Source organism: Phaenicophaeus curvirostris, chromosome 16, assembly GCF_032191515.1.
Source record: "Phaenicophaeus curvirostris isolate KB17595 chromosome 16, BPBGC_Pcur_1.0, whole genome shotgun sequence".
NCBI classification, from domain to species: Eukaryota; Metazoa; Chordata; class Aves; order Cuculiformes; family Cuculidae; genus Phaenicophaeus; species Phaenicophaeus curvirostris.
The window spans coordinates 6,973,002-6,988,995 of record NC_091407.1 but is presented as its reverse complement, the minus strand read 5'-3'; the positions used below and the strand labels follow the sequence as shown (position 1 = coordinate 6,988,995).

At 52.2% G+C, this 15,994-nt stretch overlaps 1 protein-coding gene across 4 annotated transcripts in view; it reads left to right on the top strand.

Moving 5' to 3' along the window:
* Positions 1-8,184, top strand: part of MAP2K3 (mitogen-activated protein kinase kinase 3) — a 33,358-nt gene extending 25,174 nt beyond the window's left edge. For all 4 annotated transcript variants that reach the window (XM_069870414.1, XM_069870416.1, XM_069870413.1 and 1 more), the window contains exons 7-13: positions 137-253; positions 405-456; positions 1,173-1,300; positions 1,921-1,998; positions 4,124-4,263; positions 4,965-5,010; positions 5,484-8,184. In XM_069870414.1, the coding sequence (XP_069726515.1) occupies positions 137-253; positions 405-456; positions 1,173-1,300; positions 1,921-1,998; positions 4,124-4,263; positions 4,965-5,010; positions 5,484-5,567 (645 nt within the window). In that variant the 3' untranslated portion in view covers positions 5,568-8,184. The remainder of the gene's footprint in view (positions 1-136; positions 254-404; positions 457-1,172; positions 1,301-1,920; positions 1,999-4,123; positions 4,264-4,964; positions 5,011-5,483) is intronic.
* Positions 8,185-15,994: the final 7,810 nt, after the last annotated feature.

Below are 15,994 nucleotides of genomic sequence, written 5' to 3'. Positions count from 1 at the left end.
TGGCCAATAGTGGCTATACGACAGGGACCTTGACTTGCCCTGTGTGGAAGGGGAAGTGTCTTTGTCCCCACAGCTCCCTTCAGTTCCTGGGGGTTTCCAGGGAATTATCTCTCAGCTGCTTTGTCTCCATCCACAGGGTGACGTGTGGATCTGCATGGAGCTCATGGACACCTCCCTAGACAAATTCTACAAGAAAGTATTGGAGAAGAAGAAAACCATCCCTGAAGATATTTTGGGGAAAATGGCTGTGTCTGTGAGTGCCTCTTGGGTTCTTACATGGTTTTGTGCATCCCTGAGCCCACTGGAGGTCTCTGAGACCTGTGGGGTGTGGAAATGAGTGCTTGCAGTGGAAGGGTGGTGCTGTGTGTGACTAATGAATACTATTCTGCTCTATTTTATTCCAGATTGTACGAGCTCTGGAGCATCTGCACAGTAAACTGTCCGTAATCCACAGAGGTAGGTGCTGGGTGGGATTAGCATGAGATGTAGCCTTGCAGTCTGTTATGTGAGGTCTCCTTCCCAGGAGATACATGGTGTGTCCCTTTGAGATGCCTACAATGGGGTCTTTAGGCCGTGGTGGACAGATCTAGGTGCCCAAGGCCTATTCCTGAGATGTATCCTTCATGCATCTGCTAGCATGATGATGATTGCATCTTCCTTTCCAGATGAAGGCTCGAATATAATAGCTGAATTCCTCGCTACCTGTATTTTTATGGGCATCTCTGTACCTCTGCACTCAGAGACACCTTGAAGGCAGCTCTGGGGGACATAATCCCAAAGCCTTCCTGGCTAAATAGTTCTAGCAAGGTGGGGGCTGAAGGAGACATTGCAAATGACAAAAGGGAATTGTAACACTCGCATCCTGTTCTTCATCCTTGTGTGGTTGTGGACAGATCACGGTGGGTGTGAGACAAGGTGTCCTCAGGTCTTGGCAGAGCTGAGCGTTTCAAGCTGTGTTTGGCACATAAATCTCACCTGAGGAGCTGGGAGTTGTAGCATTACCTGTGAACGTTTTTTTAATTGAAATGAAAGACTGGTGGGGTTTTTTCTCCCTTCCCCTGTGGCAGGGCTTGGCTGCTCCCCTCCCGTGTCAGTGGGGCGTTGTCCGTCTTGTCTCAAACTCTGCGATACCTCTGCAAAGGCCCAATCTGCCCGCTCATGTTCTCTTTTAGATGTGAAACCTTCCAACGTGCTGATCAACAAGGAGGGACATGTGAAAATGTGTGATTTTGGGATCAGTGGCTACTTGGTGGACTCGGTTGCGAAGACCATGGATGCCGGCTGCAAACCCTACATGGCTGTAAGTGTGCTCCTGTGGGACCAGAGCCAGCAGCCTTGATTCAAAGAGCTCCGTAGAGTGAACCAGTGAACCAGTCTTGGTTCACATCTGTCCTGAGACAGAAGGCACTTCAGGGTGCTCTGGGTATCCTGACTCAGCAGAGCCCTCCAAGGGTGGGATTACCCTCCCTGTAAGCCCTGCTGTGTGCGTTAATCCCACAGCAGACTCTTCCTCTGCCAGGATCCATCTGCAGAAGGGTAAAAGATGGGCTGATGTTGGCTCTGGAGGTTGGAAGGGCTGCTCCTTGTTGGCAAGAAGATGCTGAGGTTTGCAGGATCACTGTTTCATCCTCTAGTCAGCGTGGGTTTCACTTTGCCATCCGTGGCATCTGCGTGGGTAGCTTGTGCTCCTGGGGCAGGGATCGTGCAGCAGGGGTAGTACAACTCTCTCTCAGGAGCTGGAGGGGGGAGTTGATGTGGGTTGTGTGGAGCAATCGGTGCTCCATTTAACCTCAATCCCTGCTTCCATGGAGGCATGAGCCAGGGAAATCCACCCAAGCTGGGTTTCGAGCCAGAGATTTGCTTCATGGGGATTGCACTGGGAAAATGAGAATTGTAATATCTTCCTTTTTGCTGTTACAGCCAGAAAGAATAAACCCTGAGCTGAACCAGAAGGGCTACAACGTGAAATCAGATGTCTGGAGTCTGGGGATCACAATGGTAACACACTGAGGGCCTGGACTGGCACCTTTCAGCACCAGGGCTGGGCTGGGGTCTGTACTGCCAGGGCTGTGAGCAGTGGGGGCTTCACCCCGGGCTGGATGCCCACCAAATGGGGCTAAATTCTGAGTGTGATAGCTCAGGGCATGAGATAAATTACCCAGGGCACAGGATGTTGCTGCTGCCCCTGTGCATGCAGTGGTACCTCACCCTGGGGCAGGGAGCTGTGAGCCGAGGCGTGCAGCCAGCACTGCCACCCCTGCTGCGGCTCGTGCTGAGTCGGCTGGCCAATAATCCATGTTCTGCTCTTTTTCTTTCCCCTTCTCCCTTCTTACATGTTCCTGCTGGATTTCTTGTACCCCTCTGCTTGGTTTTGCAGAGCTTCTTGTGTAAGGTGCCAGCTCCAAATAGCTCCAGTTAGCGCTGAACCATGTTGGTGTGGATGGCAGGCTCCCAGGGGACAATATCTGGGTGACAGGGGGCTTCGTTGGGCAGCTAGGAGTCTGGCTTTTAATTGCTCTGCAGTTCCCCATGTGCTGGCTGGAGAGGTAGTCGGTGGAGAGCAGGGTTTGCTGCAGCTGGGTTGCAGCTGTCCAGTGTGCACCCTGCGTCCTGTTAGCAAAGCCTTGCAGGAGGACAGTGGTGAGTTGGCCTGCTCTGCCGCAGCGAGGTGTGCTGCGTGGAGTTTGCAGCAAGTCCTGCCTGCAGGGTAGCTCGGAGCAGCCAACAGGAAGGGGAAATACTTTCAGTTCCAAAATCGCAGCTGCTCAGTATAGTTTATCTACCTCCGGCACTAAATGGTTCTTGCAGAAAGCAGCTGAAATTTTCTGGCGCCAGAGGACAAAGGAAAATCCCAGCTGTTGGCTCGAAGGGGATGCCGCCTGGGAACGCGTCTCTTGCTTTCCAGGAGACTGTCTCTCTGCGGGTAGATTATTTTCAGGAATTTTTCCTGCACCCTGTTAGCTGTGACTTGTTTTGGGTGCTGCATCCCTGTGTTTGCGTGCCCTGCAGAGCTCTCTTGCAAATATTCCCTCTTCCCCAGCTGGTTTTGTCCAAAGTGCCAAACTCAAGGCCCTCTCCTTGGCGTCCCCGTGTCAGTGCAGGGCAGAGCTGGGCTGGCTGGAAATGTAATCAGTTCTGGCTTTCCTTCCCAGATGCAGGAAGCTCTGGGATGGGAGATTGCCTGAATGACGAAATCTCTCAACGCTTCCAAAGCTGGATGGGAGCGTGGACCTTGCTGAAAGCCTGCCAGCCTGCAGCTGAACAGAGCTCTGACCTGTCTGACTCCCTCTAATGTCTTCCTCTTGGGCTGGCTTCCTGTGTTTTTTTGCTTTCTGAAGGGCTTTGATTGCTTTCAGACCAGCTGATTTTAGGGCTGTTTTGTTGCAGGGCTAATCCAGGCCTTTCTGGTGTTGAATGAAGCTGGTGGCTTCATTCAGTTTTCCAGCAGCAGGAGCTGAGCTCCCCAGACCCGAGCCAGAGGCAGGCAGGGGTCCCTGGCTCTGCCCTGCATCCTTTCAGGTTTCTCATTCCTCCCGTCCCATCCCATCCCATCCTGTCCCACCCTGCCAGGCAGGTCTGGAGGTTCTGCTGCCTGTCATGAAGCAACTGCTCAAGAGCTGAGATGGATGTTTTCCTGCTTGAATGGGTGACAGAGCAGAGGTGACTTGTAGGAAGGACCCAGTACAGAAGGTGGTTTGGCAAAGATCTTAAGTGATGTCCTAGCACTTAGTTTTTCTTGGGTTTGTGGATTTATTTTTGTGTCCAGCTCATACAATACTAGTCTGAAGCCCAGAGGGTGGCTTATGGAGAGCAAAGTGGTTTGGAAGCTGGTGCAGAAATGGTGTGCTATTATTATTATCTTTTAAAATAATCTCATTTTACATATCTTTTGTGGCTTCCTGTAAATGCATTAATATGCTGAGCCAGTCTCAAAAGAAAGTATTTTTGTCCTCTGGGTCTTTGTATTTAAAAAGAAAAAAGTGGTGTGACCCAAATTGAAAATGGTTTGTAAGGAGAGAGGTTTTTCATTTTGAATCCGAGCTGGCTGCAGGGGCTGAGGTAGGCAGGCTGCACGGGGTTGTGTTTGTCCTGGTGCCTCACGTCAGCCTGTCTCCATCCTCAGATCGAACTGGCCATTCTTCGCTTCCCCTATGAGTCCTGGGGGACACCATTCCAACAGCTTAAGCAAGTTGTGGAGGAGCCTTCACCCCAGCTGCCCACCGATCGCTTCTCCAAGGAGTTTGTAGACTTCACGGCGCAGTGGTGAGTCTCTGACAGGGACTGGTGGCTTCTTCCAGCCTGGCTGGAGAGCCATGATCCATGGGGGCTGGAGCAAAGTGTGGGGCTGGGTTTGTTATCCTTTCGGAGCCCATTTCTCGGCCACAGCAGGAAGTGCTGCCCAGACTGGTTTTGCTCTCGGCTTGACTCGCTCAGGCTGATTGGAGGTTTCTCTTCCCCTTTTGATGTCATTGCTGCTGAAATTTTGGTGGTTTCTGGCAAAGTGGCAATGAAATGAGAACAAACCCCTGTCAGCATCTGGGTGGCTCTGGGTGAAAGCTGATCTGTGGTTTTGTGGGCACAATGTACAGTAGCTGCTCCACTTGGGGTTTCCCTCTGCTCCCTGTGCGCTCCTTGGAGCTGCCAGGCAAAGATGAGCTCACTGAGCCTTGAGATGGTCTGCCTACCCTAGAGATGGTGGAAAACCATCTCTTTTGCTCCCCATTTGCTCTGGTTTGTGTGTGGCAGATTGCAGCAAGTTGTTTGGCTTGAGTTGGCTGTTCCTAGTTGCCCGCTTGGCTGCTTTGCTGGTGGTTCAAACCTGCTTGGCCAAGAAGGGAGAGGAATGGGTGCTGCTCATGAGAAGGAAATCATGTTGGTTGGGGAGGGGAGGTCCCGTGTGATAGAATATATATAACAAAATAAAAAGATCCTAGAACCTTCTCTCCAATTTTTTTGTCTTACAGCTTAAGGAAGAACCCCGCTGAGCGAATGAACTATTTAGAACTTATGGTAAGTGTGAAGCCATTTCTGCTGCTCTTTATTGCAACGTGTTTCAAAAGTCAATTGGATGATCCAGCAGGTGCTGGGAAAATGGGACAACAGGACATGTAGGTGATTTTTCAGGCACAGACTGGGAGGAGTGTAGAGTGTCTAAGGCGGAGGGGTGTGTTGATTTCATGAGTGTTAAGGTCAGGGTTTCTAGGTTTTTCTCCCTCTGTCCCACATGCTTTTGGGGAGTTCAGACCTCAAATGTTGGTAGTACAGCTGCCAAGGTTGGCTGTCTGGCTGGGGTTGAATCTAGAAACACCAAACCTGAAAGTTAATCTTTAAGCTAAAGGATGGCATCTGTGGAGCCAGGGGAGGAGGTTGGTTTCCACCTCTCCCCCAGCACCTTGCCAGCTGGTGGGACATCCCCCAGGGACTGCTCTTGGGCTCCTCTGTCTTTGGGTATCAGCTGATGTTGTCTTTGGTCTTGTTGGCAGGAACACCCTTTCTTCACCTTGCATGACACCAAAGAGACTGACATGGCCTCCTTTGTGACAGAGATCCTCGGGGAAGACTCCTAACTCAAACGTCACGTCTTTGTGCAGTCCCCTCCATCCTGGCTTCTCAACAGAAGAGCGAATGGGTTCTCAAGTTAATGGTGGTTTGCACAAGTCACACTTCCCCAACCCATGGGCATCTCTGGCCCCATCTGGCCTCGCAATCTCTTTTCCCTTTGCCCTGTAAACAAATCCCGCCGGGATGAGCATTTTGAAGCCAACATCTTTCCAACTAAGCCATGGAGACTGAAGGCTGGGGAATTCCTTGATGAAGCCAGCTTATCCCTCCTGGGGAGAGGTTCAAGCCTGTTGCCTGAGCAGCGGCCAGGTCAGAGGGTGCCAGAAGGTGTCTGCCCTCCCCAGAAACCTGGTGCACAGCACAAAGCAGGGTTTGTTTCTTCGATGCCTGGGGAAGGCAGAGAGAAAAAAAATGCTGCTGGGCTTGCCCCGCTCTTCTCCACTGCCTGCCCAAAGCTGCTTCCCCGGAGTCTGGTCTTGCTCGCCTTCCCTTTGTGCCTGGCTCTCTGCCCCCAGGAGCCGATGCAGCTTTTCAGGGGGCTGTGGGGCTCCCTGCACATGCTGCTGTTCACACCAGAGGCTATTTTAATGCCTGGCTTGACATTGTTATGACCCTTTGAGGCAGCCCCAGGCTGGGCATCTCCCTTCCTTAGTTGATACGCCACTCCCTAGGGAGAAGAAAATGTGTTTTTCGATGAGCCCAGCTTGATGCAAGCTGCGACCCACACTTTCCCTGCGCCTGCCCACGGGACTTCATCCAGCACACAGTGCTCCCTTCCCCATGTGGCACAGGGTGATAGAGAGACAAGCAGGTCCCTGGGCACTGCCTCTCTCCCTCTTAGCCCTGGGAGGATGCATCCTCCCTCTGAGCATCAAATGCCTTTCGCCTGGCTCCTGGAGAAGATGTTGCTCCGTCTCCCTTCCAACCTGGAGCTCATTTAAGACCTTGCACTGTGACATCTGCTCGTTCCGGAGGCCGTACTTGCACCCCTCCTGCCCCAAACCACCTTTGAACCCTCCACCCGCCCGCTGAGACGTTAGCCAAGATCAAAACCCCAGTGATTCGCACAGGGGCTGCCAGCAGTTGTACATTTTATGTCTATATATAATGGACCTTGTAACATGTTTCCTAGTTTTAGTCTACCTTGCTATAAATTAAAGCTCTTCTCTGTGGGAGGAGGGAGGAGCAGTTCCTTCTCCACTAACAAATCCACTGTGAAAACCTGATGTGTTTCCCCGCTCTCCCAGCCTGAGCACTCTGCGAGGAGCTATGGGAGCAAAAGGGATTTCTGTCTTCTACTGTACATGATCACGGGATAAACGCACCGGCTGTGGATTTTGTTGGTTTTTTTAATAGATTGAGTTTTCAGAGGGACTTTTTTTTCCTTTTCTAATATATATTTGTGTGTGCGTGTATGCGTGTGCAATATATATATATTGTATATTTTTAAATCAATGATGAATGTGTGAATGTCTACGTGGCCAGCAGATTTGGTGAAGTGGATAGCATTTTTCTGGCTCAATTCGGGGTGGCGGGGAAGGGGTCACTAGAAGTCACCCTAGCCTAAGACTTTTTTTTAGAAGAAATGCATCTATTTTTTAAGTGAATCTTTTAAAAACGTTTTTCCTGGAATTCATGCCCTGGAGGTTTGGATTTCAGGGTGCGTTTCCAGCATTTGGGGTCCCCTACTCGATGAAGAATGATGTCCCCCTACATTCATCACTTGAAGTGGTGCTGGAGCCTCTCTGCCTGGGACCAGGGATGCTCCTAGAGGAAGCTGCTTCAGAGCAAATGGTTTTCAGTCCTTCATGCCAGGGCATCATACAGCAGTGCTTTTCCCCATCACCGCTCTCATCCCTTTTTCTGAGTCCACAAACCCCACAAGAACCAGCCAAGGCTGAGCTGCACAAACCCTGTTCAGCTGTGGGTTGCCCTGACCCCCCTCCCAACCTCTCCATGTAAAAGAAAGAAGTGATTGATGTTCTCACTCCTCAGCCCCACTCCGCAAACTGCCTGGTGCTCTCCACGAGCACCCCTGTCACCTGATTGGTTTGATTTGCAGCTCAGATGTACAATTGTATTTTTTTTTTCATCATTGGTTACTTCGGATTGTTTTTTGTTTTGACATTGAGCTTTTGTTTTTTTCCCTTCTCTCCTTGTTTTGACCCTTTCCCTTTTTGGTGCTTTGGGGAATGATGATTTTTTTTCATTAGTTTTTGCATGGTGGTTTTTTGTTTTTGTTTTTGTTTTTTTTTTGGCTGCATTTCTCCTCCTGGAGAAAGTCCTGATTCTTGTGTTTTGGGGAAAGGGAGTGCCTGCCCTTATGAACACTGGGGCTTGGGACCCTGTGGATGAAGCAGGGCTTTGCTCAAGAGGCAAACGCAACCCTGCTCACTTTATTTGACAGGGTCTTACCTGTCCCTCTTCACATCTTGTGCTTTCCTGTCCTGCTGATCCCCCCTGCCATGAGGAGGGGGAAAAGGCAGCCCTGGGGCAACCGGTTTGGCTTTAAGGTGGATGAGGATTTTGACTTGCAGTGGAAGCCCCTCCAGCCTTGTATTTCTGAGAACGGTCTGTACCCATTGAACACACAGTTTTCAATAAAATTCGTCCTCAAACCCACTTCTCGTTGCCTTTTTTTTGCAAGGTCTGGGTGCCTGGGGAGTCTCCATCTGTGTCCCAGGAGGAGTCTGTGTCCCAGGAGGGTCCCAGGGGTGGAGGGGACAGGGTTTGAGTGCCCGGAGCAGTGGGGTGTGTGTCCTGGAGGGCTCCTAGGGCTGGGGGGAGCAAGGTTTTGGTGCCTGGAGTAGGAGAACAGCGGGGACTGTGTCCCAAGAGGGTCTCAGGCCTGGGCTGAGGGTCCCGGGGGCTGGGTTGGGGGCAAGGTCTGTGGGCCCGGGGCAGGGGGGGCCTTGTCCCGGGGGGTCCCCAGGGCGGCAGGGAAGGCCCTTGGCCACCAGGGGGAGGCCGCGGCTCGGCCGGCGGCGGGACCCGGCGGGGATGGAGCCTCCCCGGGTCTCCTGAGGCCCCTGAGCTCCCTCCGTTCTCCTGAGCCCCCCTCAGGCTCCCCCCATTCTAATGAGCCTCTCTGAGCTCCCCCCATTCTCTGAGCTCCCCCCATTCTGCTGAGCCTCTCTGAGCTCCCCCCATTCTCTGAGCTCCCCCCATTCTGCTGAGCCTCTCTGAGCTCCCCCCATTCTTCTGACCCTCTCTGAGCTCCCCCCATTCTGCTGTGCTCCCCCCGTTCTGCTGAGCCTCTTTGAGCTCCCCCCATTCTGCTGTGCCTCTTTGAGCTCCCCCCATTCTGCTGAGCCTCTTTGAGCTCCCCCCATTCTTCTGAGCCTCTCTGAGCTCCCCCCATTCTGCTGTGCTCCCCCCATTCTTCTGACCCTCTCTGAGCTCCCTCCATTCTCTGTGCTCCCCCCATTCTTCTGAGCCTCTCTGAGCTCCCCCCATTCTGCTGTGCTCCCCCCATTCTGTGAGCCCCCCCGGGCTCCCCCCATTCTGCTGTGCCCTCTCGAGCTCCCCCTATTCTGCTGAACCCCCCTGAGTTCCCCCCATTCTCTGTGCTCCCCCCATCCTGCTGTGCCCCCCCCAAGCCCCTCCGCCTGCTGTGCCCCATGAGCACTCCCAGCCTCCTCTGTCCCTTCCAGGACCCCCTTTCTGCTGAGCCCCCCAGAGCTCCCTCCTGCCTGCTGTACAACCCCTCCCATGCCCTTACACCCCTCTTACCCTGTTGTGCCCCCCAGGGAACCTCCCCATCTGCTGTAACCCCCCAAGCACCCCCTCACCCTGCTGCATCCCCCCAGCATCCCTCACCTTGCTCTGCTCTTGGAGGGAGCTGGGCTCTTCTCCCAAGTGACAGGGGACAGGACGAGAGGGAATGGCCTCAAGCTTCACCAGGGGAGGTTCAGGCTGAACATCAGAAAAACATTTTTCACGGAAAGGGTCATTGGGCACTGGAACAGGCTGCCCAGGGAGGGGGTTGAGTCCCCGTCCCTGGAGGGGTTTAAAAGATGGATGAACGAGGTGCTGAGGGACATGGTTTAGTGGTTGATAGGAATGGTTGGACTCAATGATCTTGGGGGTCTTTTCCAACCTAGTGATTCTGTGCGCCCCCCCCAGCACCTCCCTGCCCTGCTTCATAGAATCATAGAATCACAGGCCCGTTAAAAATGTATCAGTGTCTGCGAGGAAAGAACTTCGGGAGAAGCGCAAAATTCATCACTTTGAGCTCCCTTGTTAGGAGCAATCATGTTTGGGTTCCCCCCCACACTTTGTCTCAAATACAGGCAAAAAGAGGCTATTTCTGCCCCGTGACTTCCCTGTGATCCATCACAAGGTGTAAACAGGCAGGGCCTGAACCTGGGCAAGAAGGACACAGGCCTTGCTCCAGAGAAGGGAAATCTCAGCTCATCCAACATAGGGAGAGGATGCTGGGACCACCAGGGCTGCAGCAGCTTAGCCATCTGCAATTTAAGGGCCAACAGCTTTCCCTGACCCTTGCTGAGCAGCATGTGTGGGGAGCAGGGTCTCTCTAGGGAGGACAGAGCCCCAAACGTGCTCTCCCAGTGCAGCATGGGTGTTTTTACTGGTCATACTGGTCCTTTGCTGGGCTGGTGGGTCTCTCCAGGAGCTTCTGAGCTGGAGCTCACGCTGTTCCTCAAGAGCTGTTTGTGGAGGAGGGCTGGCTAATAGCATTAGCAGGGGGTGGGATGATGCAGCCCGTTTCCTGGGGCTGCAGGTTATTTATTTTGCTTAATTTTTCTTCTTTTACTGAAGGTGGCTGAGAGTGTATCTAGGGCAGGTTTTTTTTTTGGTTTGGCTGGCCTGTGGGCACCTTCTAGATCAATAGCATAAATTAGAGAGTTCATACAGGCCGTTCATTTGTACGAGATGTGTTCAGTCCTCCCCTAATAGCTGTCTCGCCCAGAACCTTCCAACTCCTGCTCTTAGAGCACCTAAGTGCTAATGAGCTGAAGCTGCGGAATGCCAATGAGACCTTAGGAATATAGATCAGCCTTTCCTGGCCCAGAGGCCTTAAAATAATTTCAGCTGGTACCTGAAGGGCCTGGTGCAGCCCATGAGAGAGGGAAGGGGTTAAGCATATGGATGGAGTTCTTTGCTGCCCATGGTGACCTGCTGTGGATGCTTCCCAGCTCCTCTCTCCAAACAGAAGGGTAGGTGGTTTTTGGGGTGAGGAGAGCTCAAACTCTGGTTTAAGCATAGGTTTCCAGTGCTTTGGTGTCCTTGCTTTCCCCTGAGAACTGATCATCTCTGGATATAAGTTTCTAAGCTTTGCTCTTTCATCAGTGGCTTGAATAAAGCATCTCCAAGCCTTTTCTGTCCATCCCAGCAGCCTGGTTTGCAAATCCAGCCTCAGTGTGTGTTCTCTGAGTCCTGGGACTAGTACCAAGGCCGGTGGCAGCTCCCCATTGCTGGGACGCAGTAAAACTGGGGTGATTTTCTGCTTCCCCAAAGGATGGGCAAACCTCCTGCCTTGCCCAGCAAATGCAGACCCCCTGCTTTCTCTCTTCGCTGGAAGCTTCTGCTGCTTTTTCAGAGGTGGCAGCGCTGGTGGGGAAACGTGGGTGTGGGAGAAGGAAAACCTTGGCAGTACAAAGCCTGAAAATATTGAAGGCTGAAGGGAACACTTTACGGGGGCTGAGGAGGTCATCTCCCATGCAGGGAGCCCTGTTCCTCTAGCAGGTTTGCCTGGAGGCTTTCCAGCCCCCGTGAGTGGTGCCTCTGGCCCTTCACATGCTGCGTTAACCTTTCTTGAAATACCAAGTGGTGCTGGAACACGCTGTTTATTTCCAGACGCCGGGAGCGGCGGTGAGTGCTGCAGGCACGTGGGCAGAGGGCTGCGGAGAAGCCTGGTGAGCCAGGGTGGCTTTTGCACTTAATTTACATCTCAGAGTGGAGGAGACAGGAACCTTGATAAGCCAAAGTAGTTACCTTGATATCAGTTGTATTTTCCTTGGTGTCATTCCCTGCTCAGGGCCACTTATGTCTCTCTCTTTTTTTTTTTTTTTTTCATATGGAAGCTGCGATTTCATAAATAAAACCCAAGGTTTCAGGCAAAAGCTCCAGCTTGGGTTTGAAGCTGCCCCAGATGCCATGAGGTGTGCACTGTGTGCGTGGTTTCTCTGAGCATTGCTGCTCTGGCTCAGCAAGGCAATTAATTCAGTGTTTCCTAGGTCATCTCGACCCTCTGCAGAGGCCTTGCAGAATATCACTGCCTGCAACAGGTTCCGTTCAGTGTCAGCAAGCCGAAGATGTTGAATGAGCTTGAAGGTACCCCAGGATGTGACTGTGCAATGGAAACTGCGCCTGGTGAGCCCTTGCTGGTGGGTGGAGGTGTTCATCTCATGTGCAGCTACCCCCAGCCCTGGGAACAGGAGCCCCAGGGATGCTCTTTGCTTCCCCCTCCTCACAAGGCTCATAATCACTGTGTAAACAGGCAGCAGCTGCCATGCGAACGCAGCGCTGCCTCACCTGAATCGATACCGCCTGGTGCTGCATAGCTCAGGGAGCAAAAAGCAACCTGGCAAAGCCAGGCTGGAACGACGGGCGTTGTTCTCAGGTGCAATTTTGAGAGCCTGGGGTGAGCCAGGAGGATGCAGAGGTGCTGGTGGCTTTTAGGGCTCTGCCAGGATGAGGTGTCAGGGTGCCTGTGGTGCCTCTCAGGGAGCTGCACCTCCGGGTGATCTTCCCACCCCATTGTTGTTTCTTTTAAGGCTGTTGAGTTTGGTTTGTTTTTTTTTTGAGACTTACGCTGTGGCTCCTATGTGCCACGGTCCATTGCTTTACTCCATGCCTCACCAGAGGGCTCTTTCTCCTTGCAAAGAACTCTTGCTGTATCTTTGTTGCTGCATTTTCTAGTCCCTAACGTGGTGGGGAACCTGCAGCCCTGGACATGGCCACATTTACTCACACATCCACAGAGGCGACCTTGGTTCCTGCAGAGATTCTGGGTCCTGGGCCAGGGGTCTTGTGGCCATCATCACTAAGGGTTGACTCTCATTGTTTGGAAAGATGTTTCATGGTTTTCTTCCTGCTATCAGATTCTCACCCCAGCTCCCCTCCCTGCTCGCTGTCCTGTGCTGAGCTGCTGGCTGGCCTGCCAGGTTGGCTTCACTCTTCCCTTTCCTCTCTATTAAAGAAGCGAAGCAAAAGCTTAGGAGGAGAGTGGTTTTCAAGGTGTACCTGGGGTAACTGTCATGTTGTTCCCTCCCTGCTGTGAGGAAAAGGGACTGGTTTGCACCAAACAACTACGCAGGGATGTGTAGCATCAGGGCTTGTGATCTCCAATCAGCTTTTTCTCCCCTCTGACCAGGAGGGACTGTCCCTGTGGTGCCGTTTTGCAAGGATTCTCCTGAGCTTGGAGTTGCCTGAGCTTGGAGAGCCATCTCTAAAGTCTGACCCATGTGCAGGGGGCTGGAGGCTGTGCTGCAAGCAGCAAACAGGACCAGGGCAGATGCTGCTGCCCTCTCTGGGGCTGGCTTTGTGCCTTCTTGCTGAAGTCTGGAGGATCGTGAAGTGTTGGAGGGGGCCATGCAGCCTCTCTTACCAGGATAAAGGGGCTTTGGGGAGCAGATGTTGCCCACAGCATTGATCTGCTCTTCCAGGGCTGATGAGACGTACAAAGAGCTAAATAAAGAGGAAAAAATGCTTGCTTCTGGCACCAACTCTGAGAGGGCTGGTGGCACGGGCTGTGCAGCTTGGCAGCTGATGGAGAGACACGGGGAACCGGTGCAGCTCTTGGACCTTCCCCAGCCAGGCACCTTCATCCTGTTAGAGACTGAGCGGGAGGTCTGGTGCTCTTGGTCACCTGTCCTGACCAGATGCTGCTCTCTGCAGCACCGTATTGATGTGGTGCTTTTCCTGGAAAGCGGGCACACACCAAATGGTGAGCTGTGCTGCTTTTTGGGAAGGAGGTTGGCCTGGGGAGCGGGCACTCCTGGGCCATGACGCCTCTCCAAACAGCTCGGAAAGGCTCTGTAGGTCTGGCAGTGAAGGCTCCCACCTCTTAAGGGCTGCAGTGTTCTCCTGAGCTCCAACCTGGCCCCTTTAATCTTGGAGACAGTGAGATGAGGCTGGGATTGAATCCCACAAGGACCCTGCTGCTTCACCAGCCCAGCAAACCTTTGCTGTACCTCAGAGCCAAATCGATAGGGATTTGGGTTTGATGTATTTTTAACTAGGCTGGAATGTCTGCTCACTCTGTGCTTGGTGAATCTTGCTGGAGGTCTGCGGGACCTCAGTGAAGACTGAAAGGTTATTTCTGTGGGTGCAGGGCAGTCTCCATCACCTGCGAGTGTGGGGATTCCTCTCCTCGGGAAGGGGGCTGTGCCAGCGCCACAAGATCGCAGTGGGCATCTCCACTGCCCTCCTGAGCTAAGCCCCATCGGCAGCAGGACGTGTCCTTTCTCATCGTCCTGCCTTGCCCTGAGTTTCTTTAATTACAGCTTTGGGAGGGATCTTCCCCTTTATTCCCCCAAATCTTCTCCTTAATTAAAATCCTTGATCTGGGCCAGCGGGAAGCAGCTGTTGCCTCTCTGCTGCGTGCTCGGGTGTGTTGCAAGCTGCTAACCTGATTGCTGGCCATGCAGGGACAGGATTGGGACAGCGTGGGGCCAGGACAGGGCTCGCACAGCGGCAGGGAGCATCGGGGTTGTTACCACCTCACCTAGCTTCTCCAGGCATCTCAAGGTGATGCTAAACAGAGCTGGCTGCTGTGCCAACGCTTGTCTTACCCATGGGGTGGCTGAAATCATCTGAGGTGTGCGTGGAGCACCTGGTCCCTCTGCTTCCCTCACACTGTGGAGTCCCTGCCTATGGGGATGCAAATAACCCCTGGGAGAGGGTGCTGGACCCAGACTGAGTTTGTTTTGGGTTTGGAAGCAGGTGGATGAAGGTGATGGGGAAAGCTGGGTCTGGGATTGTCCCTTGAGCTCTGTTTGCCCCCAGGATCCATGATGTGTCCAGCCAGGATCAGTTATTTCTCATTTCTCCTTTCATTCATTCACTTGAACATCGGGAGCCAGTTGCAGCACTGCAGGATGCGAATCCTGCGCTGGCACCTTGCAGGACTCCTGGAACACCTCTGCCACCCCTGTGTCCCCAGCCTTGCCACAGGTCAGGACTGTTCCCTGGCATGAGCTCTGCAGCTCTGTTCTATTTTCTTCCAGAAACAGCCCAAAGAGGTGACTTTATCCCTCCCTCCCTGCCTGGGGCTGGTGTTTCTGCAGTGATCCATCATCAAAGCAACTGGGAAGTGTCAGGAACAATTAGTGAGCTGGGTGGTGTTAACTTTATCAGAGATGATATGTCTCTTCTTAATGAAACTTGTGGAAAAGGAAAAAAAAAGAGTGCTGACAACAGATGTATTATTTCGCTTCCAATTTACTGGCACATGCATTTTTCATTCACAGAAGCATCTGATTTGCAGATTTATTCAGAGCATGTACAGCCCTCAGTGGATAAATTCTTGTAGCACGCTTAGGAGAGAGGGACCTGGCTGAGCACGTGGCCATGCAAGGCAGTTCCCAAAGCCAGCCCAAGGTTTTATGCCCAAGATGTGCTAAAAGGCCAGACATCTCTTTCTTTTTCCTGAATCCATGTTCTTCAGCCCTGATTCTGTTCCCATTTTTAGCCAAGGAAGATTTCCACTGACTTTTGTGGCTCATGTCTCCCATTTACTTCATATGGGGTGGCCTGGGTTGACTTTTGATCTTCTTCCAGCTCCACTCTGCTGAGGGAACCAGGACTTGGAGCAGTCCAGGGTGGCCGCACCTCCAACCTGCTTTGGAGAAACACATCCAGCCACAGATAGGGGAGGCTGGATTTACATTATGGCCATATTGAGGTGGCTTCCTCAGGAGATCCTTCTGTCAGAGGGGTTCTGGCTACTTGGTTATCATCATTGTCTCTGAGCCTCAACACCAAAGCCAGGTGCCTCTTACTGGGGATCTGAGTTTGACCTCCAGACGTGTCTGAAGCTGCACATTGGGGTTTCTCTTTGTGTTTTAGGGGAGTCAGCTTCCCCGTGGTGGTGGGGATGAGCACCCTCTTAAAACCAAGGACTGTTTCAGCTCCTTGCACTGATAAAACTGAATCCAAGAAAAATATTGCAAGTCTTTTTCCCCCTCTCATTAGGAATGGAAGATGCGAGTCTTCTTTCTTCTGGTACTATACAACCAGCATGAATTATTTAGGAGAAAGCATCTCTCCAATAAATAATTTTTTTATGTGGGGAGATTAAATCTGATTTTTTTTAATGTAATAACAAAAGCAGTTTCTCTCTCATAAGTCCTCATATTTCACACAATAAAGAGATCTCAGGCATGCATTTCTGTATTGATCAACAAATAGGTCCTTGTATAGATTTAGTTCACCCAACCTTGTTTAATTTTGGATTCATTGATTC